This window comes from Pongo abelii, chromosome 18, assembly GCF_028885655.2.
Source record: "Pongo abelii isolate AG06213 chromosome 18, NHGRI_mPonAbe1-v2.0_pri, whole genome shotgun sequence".
NCBI lineage: Eukaryota > Metazoa > Chordata > Mammalia > Primates > Hominidae > Pongo > Pongo abelii.
The window spans coordinates 1,533,156-1,553,445 of NC_072003.2; the positions used below are offsets into that span (position 1 = coordinate 1,533,156).

Sequence of the window (20,290 nt, forward strand, 5' to 3'; positions counted from 1 at the left end):
TGCTGCCTCCTGCTCCCTTGGGACTGTGATGGCCCGGAAGAACCCCACAGGGGCTGCACGGGCTCTGGGCTCAGTTACAGCTGGCGCCTCCACTTTGATCAAGAGCCACGGAGCCCCTGGTTCTGACCCACAGCAGCCCCAGCCCGGGACCCAGCTCTGGCTCAGCAGCCCCAGCACCCCTGCCCTGGCCTGCGGGGGTCCCTGCCCCCCTGCCTGGCTTCTCGAGGCCCCATCCCCAGGGCCTGCCCTCTCCCGCCCAGCGTCCTCCCCTCCCAAGTGACCACAATTCTAGTGTCCCCACAATGTCCCCGTGTCCCCAACTGCCCCCACGACGGGACCCCACTGCTCCCACCCAGTCACCATCCTGGGCCAGCCGTCCAGCAGGTCTCACAGCTCCTGGCCGGCCATCCCCCTCATGCCATGGCCATGCGACCACAGTGCCCACCCCGTCTCTCCACGCCCCCTCCTGTGGCAATCCGTGCCCTCGACAAGCACAACTGGGAGCCCAGGAGCGGAGGAAGTCTCTGCGGGAGGCCACAGATGTGTGAGATCCGAGTGCAGCAGTCGAGGGCGGCGGGGGCATGGCCGGGTCTGACAGGGAACCTGCCCCTCTGTCTCCCTCCCCAGCCAGCGCCTGCTGCCCCGGAGGCCCCAGAAGCGTGGGACGCGTGGAGATGGCCGCCGGTGTGATCCGGCCCCTGTGTGACTTCCAGCTGCCCCTGCTGCGCCACCACCCCTTCCTGCCCTCAGATCCGGAGCCCCCAGAGACTTCGGAGGAGGAAGAGGAGGAGGAGGAGGAGGAGGAGGGCGAGGGGCTGGGGGGCTGCGGCCAGATCCTCCCGAGCTTAGGCCGGGCAGAAGCTACGGAGGAAGCAGCCCCACAGGGTCCCGGCAGCCCCGAGATGCCGCTGCAGCTGCTACGCTTCTCAGAGCTCATCAGCGACGACATCCAGCGGTACTTTGGCCGCAAGGATAAGGGGCAGGACCCAGATGCCTGCGACGTCTACGCCGACAGCCGCCCAGCCAGCAGCACTGCCCGGGAGCTCTACTACGCGGACCTGGTGCACCTGGCCCACGGCGGGTCCCTGGAGGACGAGGACACCCCGGAGCCCAGGGTCCCCCAAGGGCAGGTGCACAGGCCGGGTCTCAGCGGGGACAGGGCGCAGCCCCTGGGACCCCTGGCCGAGCTCTTCGACTACGGGCTGCAGCGGTACTGGGGGTCCAGGGCGGCGGCCGGCTGGAGCCTGAGGCTGGAGCGGAAGTACAGCCACATCACCCCTATGGCTCAGAGGAAGCTGCCCCCATCCTTCTGGAAGGAGCCGACCCCTAGCCCCCTGGGCCTGCTGCACCCTGGCACGCCGGACTTCAGCGACCTGCTGGCCAGCTGGTCAGCCGAGGCCTGTCCTGAGCTGCCCGGCAGGGGAACACCAGCCCTGGAAGGGGCACAGCCAGCCGAGGCCTAGCGAGGGGCCGGGGTCACAGTTAGCTGGCGGCAGCGGGGCCACCCCTAAGGCACTGGACTCTCCTCCCGTCCTCCTGGGAAGAGCCTCCTCCGTCCCTCGCGGCCACCACATGGCAAACCCAGAGATCACCAGGGCTGGGCTGCAGTGGGAGCAGCAAGGGTGGTGCCCAGACCTGGCCATGCCCTGGCCTTCAGCCCCAGTAGAGCCCCTGGAGGGGCACAGGGACCCCCAGAGCCCTGCCCACAGAAAAGGGAGGCTTGAGCTTAAGGGGCTCCACCCACCAGGGCCCCCAGGGAAGGCTGAGGGCCCAGCCCCAGAGATTCCAGGTCAGCAGCAAGGGGCAGTGGAGGACAGAGCCCCCCGAGCCAGCCCTCCCACTGCCTGCCCACAGAGCCCCTAGGACTGAGAGGCCCAGAACCTGCAGCCCCTCCCCTGAGCCCCCGGCAGCAGACGGCAGGGCCGGCGACTGCAGGATGAGCGAGGGCTTTCTTGGAGAGGCAGGAAGAGGGGCCCACTGCCCGACCGAGAGAGCAAACAAGGGCTGTCTCCTCCCCGGATGCCGGAAGGCTCTTCCACTGCAGGGGTGCTGGGCTGGAGGGGCTCTGAGGCAGAGCCAGGGAGCCCGAGTCCAGGGGGCTTCCCCGGGTCCTCCTCACAACCCGGGCAGGGGCGGCTCACAGCGGGTCCTGGTCCTGGCGGGGGCAGGCCTAGGTGCTTCTGTGCAGGCCCTAGCCCAGCCCCTTCCACCCCGGAGGGCTCTGGCAGCCCTAGGGGGCCTGGCAGGGAAAGAGAGGGGCTGCTCAAGTGCCACGGAGAGCAACAGCCTGAAGCCGGGCTGGGCTTGGGCAGGACAGGAAGAGTCGTGGGGGTCAAGGGACTGGGTCCCTCCAGCCTTGGGCACCCCCGCTGCCCGGGACCTCGCCACCCCGCTCAGCCCCACAGGCCCTGGGGAGGCTGTCTCCCAGCACACATCAGGGAACCTCAGCTCTAATGAGTACAAAGCCGGCACGTTTATTTCTGGATAAAGAGTGAGGGTGTGAGCTGCTGCACCTGCTCCTAGCTGTGGGGCTTCTCTGGGACCCCTCCTGGCCTCCGCAGGGCCCTCAGCTTTATGAGGGACGCCTTCCACTGCAGCCACCTGTCCGGAGATGCGGCACGTGGCCCCTGCACCCCCGCCCCACACCCCGTGGCCCATCTGCTGCCTGTGGGCCCCCAGCCCCGAACCCCGACCCAAAGGCCCAGGAGGCCACGCCAGGATCCCTGCTGCCCACCTCACGGCCTGGTACACGCCCCAGCAGTTCACGGGCACCACCTCGCCAGGCGCCATGTCCTTGATGAAGACCCGCGGCCTCGCCAGGGATGGGAGTGCCTTCCAGCTGCCCAGCGGCATCCGCAGGCCTTCCTCACTCCGCAGCCGCAGCACGCTCTCCCGCAGGGCGGCCATCTCCTGTGTGCGCTGTGGGACCAGGACGCCGGTGTCACCCAGGAGCCAGACCTCCGGGCAGGGGATGGCAAACGGGGGCTTATCTCCCACTGGGAGCCTGGAAGCCATTTATCTTCAGGGAAACCCTGCCCATGGCCAGACACTTGGACAGACAGACACTGGCGCCTGCAGCAGGGCAGGTGGGGAGGCGGCAGGGCTGAGGGAGTGGGTGGGAGCTGGGCAGTGCCGGCCGGGCAGGGCCTCCTCACCAGCCGGGCCTCAGTGTTGAACCTGAGGTTCTGGATGGTCTTGTTGGCCTGGACACAGTTTTCCAGCTTCATTATTTGATTCTGAAACTAAACACGGCCCCCATTTGGGCACAGACAGGGCCAGTCTGCTGGCGTCCTGCTGTCCCCACAGGCTTCCCCATATCCGCTGTTGAGTGCTTACGGCTTGGGCAGGGGCCACCCGCTGAGACGCTGGTCCTCACCCCCACTGCAGGGCCTAGGACAAGCTCCGCTGAGGAAGTGGCAGCCTGAGAGTGGCCCTGCGGGGACCTGGCCAGGGCTCAGGGTTGTTCCGGCCCTCGTGGCTGCGGACGGCACCCCGGTGTGGGGGCTCCAGGCAGGTACCTCCACTTAGAACTGCCAGAGGCTGAGACAAGCTGGGGTGGCCCAGGGACAGCTGGTTTTTTTGATTTTGTTTTGTTTTTTTTCAGACAGAGTTTCACTCTTGTCGCCCAGATTAGAATGCAATGGCGCGATCTTGGCTCACCGCAACCTCCACCTTCTGGGTTCGAGCGATTCTCCTGCCTCAGCCTCCAGAGTAACTGGGACTACAGGCATGCGCCACCATGCCTGGCTAATTTTTGTATTTTTAGTAGAGACGGGGTTTCTCCATGTTGGTCAGGCGGGTCTCAAACTCCTGACCTCAGGTGATCCACCCGCCTCGGCCTTCCAAAGTGCTGGGATTATGGGTGTAAGCCACCCCGACTGGCCTCCGGCAGGTGGTTTTCTGAGCATCTCCTGCTGGCTGGAAAATGCCCCGTAGGCTGGGGGTCCTGCCTCTCCACATGGCTGCCCCGTCTGAACCCGATAGCTCCCCCTCCCTCCCAGCTGGGTGCGGGCAGCCCCAGGACTACCGTGGCCAGCTTGCCCTGCATCTCCGCGATCTTCCGCCCAGGGCTGTCTTCCTTTAGCAGCTGCACAGATGACAGCAGCGTGGCCAGCTCCTGCCGCAGGGCCCCAACCTCGAACTCCCTGTGGGCACCAGAGGCCGGGGCTGGCTGTGGGGTGTGCTCGGGGGTAGGGCCAGGACCGGGGACAAAGGCCACTCCCACAGCCACCACAGGGTTAAGGAGGCTCGAGGGGGCTCAGCCCTGTCACCCCTCCAGTGGGGAAGGTGGGGGTCCCCAACGGGGGGTAGAGGGAGGAGCTGGAGGCGCCTCAGAGGCTGCATCGGGGTGGCAGGGTGAGCCCAGTGCTGGGCCGGACCCGGGCTCAGGGGGAACAGGTCTGTCATGACACCAGGAGGCTTGTGGAGAGCAGCGTGGGGACTGGCCCAGCCCAGTGACAGTCAGCAGAGCCCCTGCCCCTCTCCCAGGGCCCTGGAGGCTGTACCTGGCCTTGCCTTCGGCGGAAATCCTGAGGTCTGAGTCGCTCTTATGAAGCAGGCACTTGTCGGAGACACTCTCTATCTGAACACAAAGCCGGGAGCGGCAGGCAGCCCCAGGGCGCCATCTAGGACCAGCCTTGGCCTTGGCGGCACAGGCAGAAGGAGGAGGGAAGTGGACAAGGTGGGGGAGAAGGGTCCCACACCACCTCCAAGGCCCAAGTACACCAAGGCTGGCTGTGCCTTCGCCCACCTGCTGGGGGAGGCCATCCACCTTCTCCCACACCCCTCGCAGGTGTGCAGCAACCTCCTTCCGCCACCTGGCCAGGTCCTCCAGGGACTTCCTCTCTGCACCTTCCCATTCGGTCTTTGCCTGGGGTACAGACGCCCAGTGAGAGACAAAGCCCAGAGAGGGGGGACAGACAGATGGACAGACGGACAGACGGACACGGGGAGCTCTGGGGGGCAGGCGGCCCCCACCCCCACTTCCAGCTCTGAGACATTTGTGCACAGGCCTGCAGGCAGCTGGGATGGCCTGGCCAGGCACGCTTTGGAGACACACATGCCAAGGCAGGGCCTAGGCAGCTGAGGGCCCGTGGGGGCTGTTCTGACCACACAGGTGCCCGAGGGAGGTAGGGCAGGCCCCAGTGGGATCCAGCCCCGAAACGCAGGGTGTCGCCCACGTTCGCAGCAGCGCTCGTGTGTCAGTGGATGAGCGGGAGCCAGGGGGCGGCGCCTACGCAATGCATGTTATGCTGCCGTGGAAGGAGCGAAGCTCTGTGCACGAGGCCCCGAGGAGCGGGAAACGGGATGCCCGTGGGTGTCACCGCCGCAGCGGCCGCACGGTGTATGGCTCCGTTTCCTGGAAACGTCCAGAACAGGCAGCCCCCAAGACAGGGAGGGGCCCAGCGGTCGCCAGGGGAAGTGGGGATGGGAATGAGTGTGGATGGGGCTGAGGTTCTTCCTGAAGGATGAATGCTCTGAAACTGTGAATAGACACACGGAATCGTGCACCTTCACGGGTGAACTGTGTGGGGAGTGAATCCACCTCAACAGAGCTGTTACAAAGTGAACAAGAGCACGAGGGGTAGAGGCCGCTTGTCTGCCCCGCCGTGGGCTGCCCACATGGCTGGGCCATGAGCCGAGGCTCCAGCTCGGGCCTCTGGGGCTGCAGATGCTGGGCCGAGGCTGCTCAGCGGCTGTCCTGCCCCACACAGGAGTCTCTGGGGCTTGGAGTCTCCCAGGCCCTGGGGACAGTCGCTGGGTGGGACGGGAGGCTTGGGACCAGCCTGTCAGGCCTCTACCCTGGGGGCAATGGTGGGCTGAGAGCCGGAGGGGTGGGGACTCCCCATAGCCCTGCCTGACCCCCCACTGCCTGGCGCACCTCGGACAGCCTGAGGCCCAGCATCTGCTCCTGCAGATCGAGCCGGCTGCTCAGAGCCGGGTGATGGCCACTCAGCTCCTTTAACTGCCCGGCCAGCTGCGCCACTGATGCCTCCAGAGCCCGGCTCTTCTCTCGGAGCTGCAGGGGACAGGTGGGAGTGGGGAGGCCTGGCTGAGCACCCATCCTGTGTGCGTGGGGGACCCCGTTGGGGACATGTTGTGCTACCCCCTCACCAGCGCCAGCTCTCCATGCATCTCCTGCCGGGCCAGCTCGCCAGCCAGCTGTGCGGCCTCCAGGTTCTCCTGCACATAGGCGGCCAGCTCCCCAGCCCGGCTCTCCTCCAAGCGCCCCTTGGCGTCCCTAGGGGTTGGGGACACATAGACATCCCTCAGCAGAGCCTGCCCACCCCTCAGCCCTGGGCCAGGGAGGGGAGCTTGGCTGCTGGCTCCAGAACCTCCCAGGAGACCCTGGGATCGGAAGATGGGGTACGGTCACAGTGCTACCAAGACGGGTTCACTCCCCATGGCCACCAAGATGGGGGTTCACTCCCCACGGCCACCAAGACAGGGGTTCCCTCCCCATGGCCACAGCTGAGTGCCCCAGGGAGGGCAGGCTGGGCGAGGGACAGGAGGCCCCACAGGAGGGAGGAGCGGCCGCACCATCCAGCTGCAGCCCTCGGAGTCAAGCACTCTGCTCAGGGGAGGCAAGGTCATTCCCTGCTGAGTCGGCCACTGCGGCCCCCTCCTGAGTGGGACATCAAGGGTCCCCCCGCCTGACAGCACCTGAGGCCCCAGGACACCCACCAGGCCTTCTCCTCGGCCAGCAGGACACGGTTCAGCGACGCCTGGTTCTGCTGCACGAACTTGGTCAGCTGGGCCACGGCGGCATCCAGGCCCTGGCACTGCTCCAGGAGGTGGCTCTCCTGCCGAAGGGTGGAGGCCGCCCTGAGACCCGCACCCCAGCCCCGGCCCCACCTGCCCGCTGCCCGCCCGGCCCCACCTCATGCTGCCCCTGCAGGGCCCGCAGGCGCTCCTCCATCAGCCCCCGAAGCTTCTCCCACCGGCTCTCCAGCTCGCCCCGCAGGCTGCCCTCCAGCCTCAGCCGCGAGCTCTCCGAGGCCTTCATTCTCTGTGGGGAGATCCCACTGTCAGCTGCAGGTCTGCGTCTGGGAAGGGGTGCAGGGCAGGCCGGCTGCGGGCAGGCTCCCACCTTCTCCAGGGCCAGGAAACTCTTCTGCAGGAAGCCGCACAGCTTGGCCTCCCTCTTCAGGAAGCGCAGGCTCACCTCTTCGCCGAGCTTGGTCACCTGGGCCTGGGGCGGAGGCACATTGTCCCGTGTGCAGCCTCTGCTGGACACGCAGCTGGTCCCCCTCCTGCCCGTGGTCTCCATCAGAGTTGGAGTCCCCTGCTGTCCCTGAGCCCCGAGCCCAGCTGAGCCGGGCCCGCCACACCCTCAGCCGGAAGAAAGCCAGGGCGGGCAGGACCACTCTGTAACCCAGACGACTGACCAGGCATGGGTTCGTGAAGCATCAGAAGGCCACGCTCAGGTGGAGTCCAGACACACTTGGCACCCACCACCGATGCCGCCCAGGGAAGGCCCCCCAGCCGCCACCAGGCCCCGGCAGGGAAGCAGGAGTGTCCTGCAGGTGTCCCCATGCACAGGGAACCAGGCGGGCTGGGCAGAGCCTTGGGGCCTTGTCTCCACCCCAACAGCTGCTTTCCTGCCGCACCGAGGGTCTGAAGGTGAGGGGAGGGGGGAGGCGCAGTCGGCCCCATCCCTGCATCTCATACACCTAAAGGGCGGGCAGGCGGCACAGGCCCTTCGTCAGCCACGGAGAGGCGCCTCCCGGGAAAATTCCCCTCCACAAGCCCCTGCTGGCCTCCTGCCCCCCAGGAGGTCACCTTAGAGTAGATATTTTTCTGTAAAAAGCCAGATGGTACATGTTCCCACCTCGTGGGATCTCTGTTGTAACCCTCTCAGCACGGCGGTTACAGCCCCCACAGTAGACATTGACAACATGTAAAAAATGTTCCTGTGTGCCAATAAAACTTTATTTACAAAAACAAGCAGTGACTGGCGCAATGATTCACTCCGACTTTGGGAGGCCGAGGCTGGTGGATCACCTGAGGTCAGAGGTTCAAGACCAGCCTGGCCAACATGGTGAAACCCTGTCTCTACTAAAACTACAGAAAGTAGCCAGACATGGACAGCTGTCTGTAATCCCAGCTACTCTGGAGGCTGAGGCAGGAGAATCGCTTGAACCCAGGAGATGGAGGTTGCAGTGAGCTGAGATCATGCCACTGTAACTCCAACCTGGGCAACAGAGCGAGACTGTCTGAAAAAAAAAAAAAAAAAGGCCGGGCGCAGTGGCTCACGCCTGAAATCCCAACACTTTGGGAGGCCAAGGCGGGCTGATCACGAGGTCGAGAGATCAAGACTATCCTGGCTAACATGGTGAAAACCTGTCTCTACTAAAAATACAAAAAAATTAGCTGGGCATGGTGATGCGTGCCTGTAGTCCAAGCTGCTTGAGAGGCTGAGGCAGGAGAATGGTGTGAACCCGGGAGGTGGAGCTTGCAGTAAGCTGAGATCACACCACTGCACTCCAGCCTGGGCAACAGAGCGAGACTCCATCTCAGTAAAGAAAAGAAAAGACAAGAAAAAAGAAAAGAAAAAAGGAAAAGAAAAGAGAAAAGAAAAGAAAACTTTTTGGGAGGCTGAGACAGGAGGATCACTTAAGCCCAGGAGTTTGAGACTGGCCTGGGCAACACAGTGAGACCCCGTCTCTACAAAACATCAAAAAATTAGCCAGGTGGGGTGGGCGCAGTGGCTCACGCCTGTAATCCCAGCACTTTGGGAGGCTGAGATGGGCGGATCACGAGGTCAGGAGATCGAGACCATCCTGGCTAACACAGTGAAAGCCCATCTCTACTAAAAATACAAAAAAATTAGCCGGGAGTGGTGGCGGGTGCCTGTAGTCCCAGCTACTCCGGAGGCTGAGGCAGGAGAATGGCGTGAACCTGGGAGGTGGAGCTTGTAGTGAGCCGAGATCGCGCCACTGCACTCCAGCCCAGGCAACAGAGGGAGACTCCGTCTTAAAAAAAAAAAAAAATTAGCCAGGCATGGTGGCATGTGCCCGCAGTCCCAGCTACTGGGAAGGCTGAGGCAAGAGGATCACTTGAGCCTGGGGGGTTGAGGCTGCAGTGAGCTGTGATCGCACCACCACGCTCCAGCCTGAACAACCAGGCAATACCCTGCCTCAAAACAAAAAATGACTGTCGGTCTGGCTTTGCTGCCTCTGGCCCTAGAGAGCACTCAGACACCCGGACTCGGAAAGGCAGACGCCCTCATGAGCGGCAGCTCCCCCACACCTGGCACCTGGGAATCCTCAGCCCAGCACCTCTGCCTGCTCCACAGAGCCACTCAATAACTTTCTAAAGGGCACTGAGAGGGAGGCTGCCGGCTCCTGGCAGTGGAGCTATGTGGGTGGCAGCTGGGGTGCCCCGGCAGTCCTGGCCCCTCACCCAGCGTACTGCCTGATGCGCATGGGAGCTGGCTGCAGTCCCCGGTCTCTATTTGTGGAGCTCAGACCCGGGCTGCTATAGCTGCCCGTCCCCTCCCCACCCACAGCGGGAGGTGAGCCGTTCCAGCCTCGTGGGTGGGACCCTGGCTTCTAGGAACTCGTGTCCTCAAGGAAGGTGAACTCCGCTTTGTGTGCAGGGAAAGCTGGGGCCTGACAGTGGCCATGGAGGGGGCTTCGGGGCTGCGATCTGTTGACCCAGGCAGGCGCTGGCTGTGTGGGGAGGGGTGGAGGCGGTAGGACACAGGCAGCTTCCTGGGACGAAGAACGCCCGGATCTGCAGCTGCTGGCCCCACGTGGCAACTGAGGTTTTTTTTGAGATGAGGTCTCGCTGTGTTGCCCAGGCTGGTCTTGACTTCCCAGGCTCAAGCGATCCTCCCACCTCGGCCTCCCAAAGTGCTGGGATTTACAGGCGTGAGCCACCGCACATGGCCTGAGCTTTTGTTTTTTTGTTTTGTTTTGTTTTTTGAAATGGAGTCTCACTCTGTCACCAGGCTGGAGTGGCGCGATCTCGGCTCACTGCAACCTCCTCCTGCTGGGTTCAAGCGATCCTCCTGCCTCAGCCTCCTGAGTAGCTGCGGCTACAGGCACCCGCCACCACGCCCAGATAATTTTTTGTGTTTTTAGTACAGATGGGGTTTCACCATGTTGGCCAGGCTGGTCTTGAACTCCTGACCTTGTGATCTGCCTGCCTCAGCCTCCCAAAGTGCTGGGATTACAGGTGTGAGCCACCATGCCCGAACGGCCTGAACTTTTGAAATGGGGCATGTGTGACTGAGGAATTGAGTTTTAAATTGTCTACAACTATAGCTGATTTCAATGGACACAGATACGTGGTGAATGGCTGCCGTATCGGATGGCACAGGCCGAGAGGGTTAGGGTCTCCTCCTCAGCCCTCTGGGCGGCCCCCCGAAGGCTGGGCCTGGGGGTACCTGCATCCTGGCCACCTCCAGGTCCACCTTCCGGCTGCTGTCCTCCTGGTTCTTCTGCAGGGCGCCACAGGCCACCTCCCGGCCCTGCTCCTCCTGCTGCAGCAAGTCAGTCAGCTTGGCCAGTCTAGAGAAATCGGCTGTGGTCACACCAGCCCAGCTGGCCGGAGGGCCCAGCAGGGTGAGGCTGACCCACAGGCTGGCCAGGCAGGAGGTGTACGACCCCCGCCCCCTGCCCCCCCGGAAAACAGAGGAACGGGAAACACAGCACTGGTGGCAGCGAAGGGCTGCTGCGAGTCTCTTCCCCACGGAGGGTCCACAGCGGGCCCAGGCTTCCCAGCACGCTTGGCACTGAGGGCGGTGCCCCGCTGGGTTACTGGGGACACATGGCAGGGGCACCCGTGTCTTGGCTCAGCCAGGGACTCTCAAATGACCCCACGCAAGCTCCGGAGCCAGCCACGGGAGGTGGGCGCCCACCTGAGGCCGGCCTCTTGCTCGGCGCCCCTTCTCTCCGCCTCCTGTTGCGCCTGCCTCCTCCTGAGCTGAGTCAAGGCTTCCCGGACCTCCACCAGCCTGGGACACAACAAGCCACTCCCGAGGGGCCCAGGCGGGCTGAGCAGCCTCTGGGGGCTGCGGGTCTGGCCAAGGGGGCCCTGTGGCCACCGCCCATGGCTTTCCTGGGCCTCTGAAGGCTGCCCAGGCACGTACAAACCCAGCCTTTTCTAGCTGGACCTGGATGTGTATCCCCTACTCCAGCGACACCCCGCGGGAGATGTGGACCCCCCCACCACACCTGCCGCTGCTTTCTCGCTACCGCCTCCCCGCCCTGGGCCTGTGCCCCTAGGTGTGTGAGGGGGTACCTTTTGTCCAGGGCCTGCATCTGGTTCTGGAGACCAGAGAACTGCGAGAAGGAAGAGGAGGCTGTGGGTTGGACCTAGACCCGGGTCTGGCACTTGCCCCTGGAGTCCACCCAGCTCCAGCAGGCACCACTGGCCCCTGGGAGCCCTGGGCCTGGGCGGCAGGGGTGAGCTGGGCTCCAGGCCCAGAAGCAGCTAAACACCGAGGAAAGGGGCAGCTTGACCTGTGGGTGGGTAGGGGAGCCACTCACCTCCGGCGCCTCCTTCTCGGGCGCCTGGGCTGCCGTCCGCGCCTCCTGCTGCAACTGCCTCAGCTCTGAGCCCTGAAGCTGCACGCGGGCCCGCACCTGGAGCAGCTCCCGCAGCAGGCTCCGCGTGGCGCGCTCACAGCGCTGCTTGTGTTCCCGCAGGCAGGCCACCTCTGCCTGCAGCTCCACCACCCTGGCCAGGGTGAGAGTGGGCGAGTCTGGCGGTGCCCGCTGTGGAGGCGGAGGCGACGGCGTGGTCCTCCCGCCCCACTGCCCCCCGCAGGGCTCACCACTGCTCCAGCTGATTCCAGCGCTTGGCAGTGTCCTGCTCGGGGACAGAGGCCGTGGATGTCAGGTGGTTGGACTCATACCTCTCCGAGAGCTCCTCCAGGCTCAAGGGCTCGGGGCTGGCCAGGCCTCCTGCCAGGAGGAGCCCCAGGTCTTCCAGAGTGATGGCGCTCAGCTGGGAAGGGGCCGATGCCCCTGAGGGGTCACTGTCGGCCGGCTCTGCGAGGAGGCATCTTGGGAGTTTGCCCTTTGGGGCCCGGCTCCCACTGGAGCTTACAGGAACAAGGCCCCAAACCCCTGCAGGACCTTCGCCCACCACCCAGAGCTCAATGCGTCTCCTTGGGTCACACAGGATCCAGACGGGCTTGGCTCAGAGAAGTCCAGAGCCCTGCCTGAAGACACACAGCACTGAGCAGGAGGAACAAGGCAGCGCCCCACCCAGCGAGCTGGAGGGAGCCTGGGGTCAGAAGCAGAGCGGTCCCCACCCTCACACCTGTGGCAGGCCCCTCCCTACGCCCCGCTCCTCCACACCGCCCTTGGCTCTGGCTCACCTGACATGGCTGCTGGGCTGCACCGGCCACCCTGCCTGCGGCTGTGGCCTGGGCCTGGGGCCTCTGAGGTTGCCCAGAGCTGGGCACAGGCCAGGGGGGTCAGGAGCCAGAGGAAGTCCCGTGAGAGCTCTGGGCCTTGAGGGACGAGCTGCTGCCCTCGTCTGGCTGCCTTCCCAGGGTCCCCAGGGAGGCAGGTGTGGGGCAGCGGGGCTGTTCCGGAACCTTTCTTCTCTCCCCAGAACCTCGTGGCTTCACAGCCCAACTGCCAGTGGAACTCTAGCCCTCAGCTCTCCCACTCCCGCAGGGCCCCCCAACTGCCTGCTTCTGGATGGATCTGAGGGACCCCATCCCGAGGGGGTGCAGACATGTGTCCTCTGGCAAAGGGGACTTCCTTCAGCTGCCGAGGGAGGGGAAGGAGGCCCTGACCAGGCCTGGGCACACCGGGAGGGACGCTGGGAGCAGGGAGGCCGAGAGCCCCAGGACACCCCAGACACAGCCAGGCCCACGTCCCAGCGGAGCCCGAGGCCTGGGCAGCGCCATCGGGATGAGGGGCATAGCCGGGCTCCACGGGAACCCCAGCGTTGCTCAGCCTGATGCCTGGGCAGCACCATCAGGGTGAGGGGCACAGCCGGGCTCCACGGGAACCCCAGTCTTGCTCAGCAGCCCCATTAAAAGGCAAGAAGCAGTGATGTGAATCCTAACCGCTGATTTTATTTAACCGAATATATCCAAAATATGATCACTTCCAGGTCCTCAGTACAGAACCACCGTGAGGGAAACCCAGACCTGAGTTTCCGGCGCCGACTCTGAAGCCTGGGAATCTTCTTCTTGCATCACTGCAGCGTGGGCACCCCGGCCCCGCCCCCCTCCACCTGGAGCGCCTCTGCCTTGTCCCCCAGACCCACCAGCCAGGAGCCAGAGGCCCCCAGGAGGGAGGCTGAGGGGCGGGGATGAGGAAGAGGATGTGGCTGGTGCCCTGGGTGGCCTCAGCCACTGTGTTTCACACCTGTCTCACTCCACACGGTTCCCCAACCCCAGGGTCCTGAAAGTCCCAGGCTGTTGGACGTGGTCTGGGTGCAGTGGGAGGGACGACGCTGGCAAAGGCGGGCTGAGAGGATTTCTTTATTTCGCGCGTTCAGACCCAACACACTCGGGACGCCTTGGGGCCCTGTGAGGGCTAAGCAGGGTGGTGGCGCCAGCTCCTGGGGAGGCCCCACTCCCTGGGGAGGAAATACACGGCAGGGGGCCGCACCCAGCCCCCCACGGAGGGACCCGTGTTGCTCTAACAGGGACGCTGAAGTTGCCTCTGACGCCCTGTGAGGGGCCTGTGGCGGCCCCAGACCCAGCCCAGCCAGGCTAAAGGAGCCTCCCAGGGGCCCTCAGGTGGTCAGGTGGGGGCTTCCCGGCCCTGGAGCCCACCGGCCCTTCTAGCCACCTGTGCTGGGCCAGGTGTCCTCTGAGGCCGGCAGGAGTGCGGCCCCTGCTGCACTTGCACTTGGCGGCTGGCAGGGGCGGGGTAGGGAGGTCACCCCCGAGGCCGGGGTCCCCATGTGCTAGGGGAAGACCTGCCTTCCCAGCCAGTGTCCACAGGGCAGCGACTCCATGCTCTGAGGCTCAGGGACCAAGGCAAGGATGGGTGTGGGGCCCAGACTCCAAGCTCTAGGGGTTGGGGCACCAAGGCAGGGCTGGGCATGGGGCTCAGGGCCTTGGAGGTTTTCCTCAGTTCTCAACATCGCAGCACAGGGCCCGTCACCCAGTCCTCTGGGCCCGTGTACCCAAGCCGGATGCAGGCCGGGGAGTGCACGTGGGGCTCCTCTGTGGCGCCACTGTGAAGTTGCTCTCCGGGGCGGTCCCAGCCTCCAAACCCTGGTGCTACGAGTCCGTGGCTCAGGCCCAGGGACCACAGGCCATCTGCTCATGGCTGAAAATGAGGCCAAGCAGCTCCCAAATCTCGAAGACTCCACTGGTGTGGAGGCAGAGGAGCCCTTCCAGGGCAGGGCAGCCCTCGGGGCAGCAGCAGGGTCGAGGGCTCTGTCTCACGCACACGGGTACAGGCACGCAGGTGCCGGCCCTGCCGCTGGCTCCCAAGAGGCCGACAGCCCGGTAGGGAGGTCACACACACACAGCTGATCCCTGGAGGTAAAGAAACCTAGACGAGGAGAGCAAAGGTTGGGCCTGCGCAAGGAGGCGCCAAGGGGGGAGACCACTGCCCACAACAGGGCCAGTCCCGCGAGAGGGTCAGTTCCGCGCCTGCCGCCTGCCCGCCCAGCTGCAGGGTGCTCGCCATTGCCACTGCTGGGGAGCACGGTTTGGGCCGAGAAACCAGTGACTCCGGGAGGAAGTGCAGAAGGGCCGGGGTGCCAGCGCCGGTGCCCACCATGGGCAGGGCTGGGCCTCACGTCTGGGCCAGCGAGAGCTCCTCCAAGCCTCCCTTTCCCAGGCGGTACCTGGCGAGGTCCTTCCTGGTCACCAACCCGACAACCTGCAGGACAAGGCCAGGCCACAGTGATGCACGGGTCGGCTCCCGCCGCCTGTGGAGCTCCCTGCCTTGTGCGTGGCTGGGGCAGCACAGGCTGGGGGCCCTGGGGGCTTCAGCACAGCCCCCGAGCTGAGCACGGGGCTGGGGAGGGGTGCACCCATGGGGCATGGGCCCACTCGGTGCTGGGTCCCATGCCTCCGTGTCCCCTGCCGGGAGCTAAGAGTAAGCACAGGCAGGAGGCAGAGGGGAGCCCTGCACGGCATGCCTGCACCCCCACCGCCCCCGCTCACCTGATTGCGGTTGTCCACCACCACCAGGTGCCGCAGGCCCAGGGCCCGGAACAGCTTGAACACCCGTGGGAGCGACGCCTCCTGCAGCAGGGGCACAGCCGTCAGTGCCCACCCACACGGCAGAGGCAGGCGGGACTCTCACCCCAGCTGGCTCCCTGCACCCCCCACCACGGCGTCCAGGCACGTCCTGAGCCCCCACGCCCGTCTGGCCAGCCTGCTCAGCCCCTCGACTTCGGCTCTGTGGCCTAAAGCCTGCCAAGCCCTTCACAGGAAACACAGTCACTGAGTCCTCCCCACTGTGGCCACCCCCGACCGCCTCTCCCCGAGGCTCTGGACCTCACCCCCTGCTGCTTAGTCCCAGGCCCCGCGCCCATGCCCTGCACATGCCTGGGGCACCGTGTAAGGGGAGGGGTTCATGAACTCGGAGAGGTCCATGGTGCACTCCCGCTCGTCCTGGGACACGTGGATGGACTGGATGGGCGGGAAGCGCGGGTAGGCGTCGCGGAAGTCCTTCAGCCTCAGGCGCCGCTGCACCAGGCCCATGTTGGACCGCTCCACAAACACCTGCGGGCGGCAGAGCCCTGTGTCAGGCACCCGGGCAGCACCCCCTGGGGCCCCCACCTGCCCGACGGCCCGGAGCCTGGCGCGCACCTTGTGCTTTAGGAGAACGATGAGCTGGGAGCGCAGGATCAGGCCCTGGAGCCGGGCAGGCTGCAAGACAGGCCTGCGGTCAGGGCCACGGGCCCGAGGGTGGCAGGCTGCACTGGAATGCTGTCGGGCCCCGCTCTGACCCTGTTCCAGCCAGATGTCCCATCTGGGCGTGGGCCCCGTGTCAATGGCCACCTGCTCACACCAGCTTCGCCATGGCATTCCACATGCACAATGCCACGGGACCCAAGGATCGGCGACAGGGCAGCAGGGCCTGACCGCGCACAGCAGAAAGCCAAGGGCCTGGGGATGGTGGCTTTGCTGCAGGGCAGATGCAGCCCCACTGGGTCCCAATAAAAACCAACCTCCAAACCCTCAGTGTCCACGTCTAAAGGACACACAGCAGCCGCCGAGCTGTGTGTCCTGTCAGGGCCTCCTGACAAAGTCATGGCCCCCAGTGCCGCGGCTCTCAGCCTAGCCTGGGTGCCGACCCCAAGACCCTGCCAGGCTGCAGCCCGCCCAGCCTCAGCGCCCACACGGCCCTCCACGGCTGCACACTCAGCTCCCGGCACTCCTGCAACTGCCAGTTCACCCAAACGTGCAGCTTCCCCGTCCTGCAAACCTCGCCGTGTGCTTCCCACCAATGGACTCGACAGAGGTCACATAGGCAGGACCCGGTCTATGGGGTGCCCGGTACCTGGGTGTCATCGGCATGCTCCACCACGGGGAAGCCGTTGTGATTGGACGCCGTGTCGCTCAGCACGTCCACAATGACGCCGACCTTCTCACGCCGCCTCAGGCAGGTCACTGGTGTGCTCATCACCTCCCTGCCGGAGGAGCCCGGCCACACACGCCCGTCACGCGCCACCAACTCCCACAGTCACCCCTGCGGGCTGGTGAGGTGTGAAGCCGCTGGACAGGAAACGCGGGGCTGCCTGGAGCCCGCAAGCCGTGCACCCTGCCCCTGTGCGACAAGAGGCCGCCGGACACCCACCCCACCCACAGCTGTCCCGGGCGCTGTACCTGGCAGTGAGTGAGTGCGAGGTGACCGGGGCCTCCCAGTGCAGGAAGGGCACACTCTGCAGCTGAATGTGCATGTCGTACAGGCCCTGCGGGCGGAGCGGGAACACGGGGCTTGAGGAGCCCACACCCACCCCTGGAGCCCCGAGCCTACCCCTGGGAGCCCAGAGGCCGCCCCCGGAAACCCTGAGCCCACCCTCTGGGGACTGGCTGTTTGGAGGCTCACAGGGGCCCCTCCCCTACAGCAGCACCCACACTCTCAGGGTGAGGCTTCGAGGCCCCGGCGCACCTCGATGAAGACGTCGCCCACGATCTTGGCGGTCATGAGCACCAGCATGATGGGAAAGCCGTACGTCACGTTGCTGGTGGCCTCCATCATGATGACCGTCAGGCTCAGGGTCATCCGCACGATGCCGCCTGCGGGATTCATCATGAAGCCCAGCACGTCCACCCTCCCGGCTCAGGGTCATGTGGCCACTGCCTTCTCTGTGCAGCACCCATCCTATCCACCTGCTCCCAGACCCCGTGGAGGCCCCACCCATCGGGCAAGAGCCGGGACATACCCAGCTGGGCAGCAGCTCCCATCAGGGCGTATTTGCCGGGGTCCGCCCAGATCTGCGGGAGGCGACAGGGAGTAGGTGTCAGTCAGTGTGGTGGCAGGCCCAAACCCACCAAGATACACAGACGGAGGAGGCCCTGCCCAGGCCCCGGCCCAAACCCACCAAGATACACAGACGGAGGAGGCCCTGCCCAGGCCCAGCAGCCCCACAGCCAGGAATGAACCCCGTGGCTGTGTACACACACAGAATGACCCAGCACAGTACACCCTGCTGCGGAGGCTGCGCCCTCAGCCTGAACCAGGCGCTCGGCACCTGAGCAACAGGCGAGTGGCAGGCATGGAGGGTGCAGAGGGCACAGTCACCATGCAGCAGCCCAGGCCAACTAGGGAGCGCCGCCCAGCGTGAGGAGTGAAACTCCAGCACACAGGACACAGAGAGCCCCGGGAACATTAGGCTCGGCCACAGAACCCAGGCACGGAGGCCACAGATGGCGACTGCATGTAGAGGCAACATCGGGGGCAGGCAAAGCTAGAGACCGGAGGACCCCGGTGGCTGCCAGGGCTGGGGGCCGGGGAAAGCGGGGCACGAGTGTCGGTGGGCACAGGGCTTCCATTCTGGGATGACGGACATTCCAGAAGCGGTGGTGACAGCCGCACTGCCTCGTGAACGTGAGAAACGCCGCTGAATTGTCCTCTTTAAAACGATGAGTTTTACGGTGTTTGAATCATGTTTCAATTTTAAAAATCAAACCAAACCAAACCCTTGTGTGGAGGGAGATGGGCAGAGCACACGGGCCTGGGGAGCAGCAGTGGACGCTTCCCGCCGGGGCTGAGGAGCATGGCCGGGGGCTTCCTGCCAGGGCCTCTTACAGGCTTTCAGTCTTATTTAAGCGACTAAAATGAGAAACAGAGGACATACAAGGGAACCCAGTCCCAGCGGAGGCAGGCAGAGAAGGAAGGCCTGTGGGGGCTGAGGTCTGGAGGGCAGCATATGCCGCTCTGGCCCCTGGCCTCACAGAGAGCAGCCCTGGCCAGGCATCCACCCCATGGAGTGTAGAAACAGCTCTGCAGCAGCCCAGAATCACCTATGCTTTTTATCACATTCTCAAAAATGAGGACATGAGCCTCCACCCCCTACCTTCACCTGCTCCAGACTCCACACGGGCTGCGCTGCCACAGTACATGTGCTGCCACCACAGCAGGACAACGCCCACGGCCCGTGAACCACGCGAGGTGCAACACTTTTGTCCTGCCCCGGGACTTCTGCTCCAACCCGCGATGCCGCAAGACCAGGCTCAGCTGCAGGGCCCCACAGCCTCCCCTCCGGCCCCACTCACCGCCGCCCCCGTGAGGTAGGACAGGGAGATCCCAAAGAGCCGGCCCCAGGCAGCCCCGATGAGCAGGGACGGGATGAAGACCCCGGCAGACACCGTGAGCCCATAGGTCCAGCAGGCCAGGAAGAAGTAGACCAGCGTGAACAGGCCGAGGGTCAGGGGGTTGTAGGAGCCTAGGAGAGAAGAGAGGCTGATGGGGCCTCCATGACTCCCGCCCTCCGCAGGACCGCCCTGCCCCGCTGCCCAGTCTCGGGCCTCACAGTCACCTTCCAGGAGCCCAGCAACCTGAGCTCCCGCGCCCAGCGGTCCCCAGAAGGTTCCCTGTTCTCAGCCTCCCTGGGAAGCAGAAGGCTGCAAGGATCCCACGGGGAGGCCACAGGGGAAGAGGCTCTGCGGGGCCCTGATGCCAGCAGCAGCAGGAGCCGCATCCAGGTGGGCGGCCCAGCTGGGTCTAGCAGCGCCAGGTCTACACTCCATGGGTGGGCACCGTGGTGCAGCTCGCAGCCTGGCTCCGGGAAGAGGGTGCCCCCCACAGCCTGGGGTTCCTTTCCTGGAGCAGGCAGCACTGTACTGTGTGCAGGGCGGGTGAGGCCGCCAGGGGACACAATCGCAGAGGTGAAAGGCTGGCACTCCAAGGTCGCGGTCTGCGCTTCCGTGAAACACTTGTGGTCGAGTGAGGCCAGGCCGTGGCCTTGGTGTGGGAGTCACCAGGCTGGGTTTTCTTTTGTTTTTTGAGAGAGGGTCTCGCTCTGTCACCGAGGCTGGTATGCAGTGATGTAATCGCAGCTCATTGTGCCTCAACCTTCCGGGCTCAAGCAACCCTCCTGGCCCAGCCTCCCAAGTACCTGGGACTGTGGGTGCACCACCGTGGCCGGATAATTTTGCTTTTTTGGCAAAGACAGAGTCTCGCTAAGTTGCCCGAGCTGGTCTTAACCTCCTAGGCTCAAGCGATCCTCCTGCCTTGGTCTCTCCAAGTGCTGGGATTACAGGAGTGGGTCCCTGCTATGATCCCTGCTAGGGATGACCCCCCAGCCCGGGGCTGCAACCTCAGCCCACAGGGGACACTCAGCCAGAAGGCATCACCCAGGCCCTGACCCCAGGGTCTGCCTGGCGGCACTGCCCACACACACCTGGCGGGTCGTGGAAGAGGCTCACCACGCTCTTCTCTGGGGTGTTGAAGAAGGCGGCAGCCATGGAGTTGTACTCGCCATCTGCACAGAAGAGCTGTGGGGTCGGGAGAGAGCACACGCTGGGAGGGGAGACGGGCTGGTGGGCTGCAGGCACAAACCTGGTGTCGCCGTGAGAGGCCGTGTACCCTGTGCCTGGCCAGCATCAGGTGCGAAACCACACGATCCTGCCACCGGGTCAGGGCCACGCTCACAGAGGAGGAGGACACGCACGGCCTAGGCCCAGCAGGGGGCCGTGTCCAGCCCTGGGGGTGGGTCAGCAGGACCATGGGCTGGGAGGCCGTCCATCCCTGGTGCCAGGGAAGGTGGGCCCAGGCGCTCACATGAGCTCCTAGAAGAGGCTGTTGGCGCCCCGGTGCCACAGGCCCAGAGCCTCCCGGACTCCAGCAGCACAGGGGTTGTTGCCCACGGGGCTGGAGCAGAGTGCAGCAAGGCTGGT

General features: G+C 64.9%; 3 protein-coding genes across 9 annotated transcripts in view; 1 reads left to right on the forward strand and 2 right to left on the reverse strand.

The window, feature by feature from the left end:
* Window positions 1-627: 627 nt before the first annotated feature.
* PERCC1 (proline and glutamate rich with coiled coil 1) lies at window positions 628-2,646 on the forward strand. The gene has a single exon (XM_054534478.1). The coding sequence runs from the start codon at window positions 675-677 to the stop codon at window positions 1,461-1,463; it is 789 nt and encodes a 262-aa protein (XP_054390453.1). The 5' UTR covers window positions 628-674; the 3' UTR covers window positions 1,464-2,646.
* CCDC154 (coiled-coil domain containing 154) lies at window positions 2,450-13,031 on the reverse strand. 6 transcript variants are annotated; one of them, XM_054534472.2, is made up of 17 exons: window positions 12,335-13,031; window positions 11,786-12,002; window positions 11,499-11,688; window positions 11,251-11,291; window positions 10,868-10,963; window positions 10,394-10,517; window positions 7,091-7,192; window positions 6,881-7,009; window positions 6,685-6,803; window positions 6,115-6,241; window positions 5,882-6,019; window positions 4,751-4,870; window positions 4,506-4,582; window positions 4,028-4,145; window positions 3,156-3,203; window positions 2,735-2,919; window positions 2,450-2,601 (listed from the first exon to the last, which is right to left on the reverse strand). In XM_054534472.2, exons 1-17 carry the CDS (start codon window positions 12,339-12,341, stop codon window positions 2,520-2,522), a joined length of 1,920 nt encoding a protein of 639 aa, XP_054390447.1. In that variant the 5' UTR covers window positions 12,342-13,031; the 3' UTR covers window positions 2,450-2,519. The 6 variants fall into 6 exon arrangements, with proteins under 6 accessions (XP_054390447.1, XP_024089267.2, XP_054390449.1 ...); XM_024233499.3 differs by having other exon boundaries at window positions 3,156-3,242; XM_054534474.2 differs by lacking the exon at window positions 3,156-3,203.
* Window positions 13,032-13,440: 409 nt separating this feature from the next.
* CLCN7 (chloride voltage-gated channel 7) overlaps window positions 13,441-20,290 on the reverse strand; it is a 30,731-nt gene continuing 23,881 nt past the window's right edge. For both annotated transcript variants that reach the window (XM_024233500.3, XM_054534471.2), the window contains exons 16-25: window positions 19,795-19,888; window positions 18,668-18,837; window positions 17,335-17,386; window positions 17,061-17,188; window positions 16,775-16,860; window positions 16,449-16,578; window positions 15,755-15,814; window positions 15,491-15,667; window positions 15,104-15,184; window positions 13,441-14,816 (exon numbers count right to left, since the gene is read on the reverse strand). In XM_024233500.3, coding sequence (XP_024089268.1) covers window positions 14,730-14,816; window positions 15,104-15,184; window positions 15,491-15,667; window positions 15,755-15,814; window positions 16,449-16,578; window positions 16,775-16,860; window positions 17,061-17,188; window positions 17,335-17,386; window positions 18,668-18,837; window positions 19,795-19,888 — 1,065 coding nt within the window. In that variant the 3' untranslated portion in view covers window positions 13,441-14,729. The remainder of the gene's footprint in view (window positions 14,817-15,103; window positions 15,185-15,490; window positions 15,668-15,754; window positions 15,815-16,448; window positions 16,579-16,774; window positions 16,861-17,060; window positions 17,189-17,334; window positions 17,387-18,667; window positions 18,838-19,794; window positions 19,889-20,290) is intronic.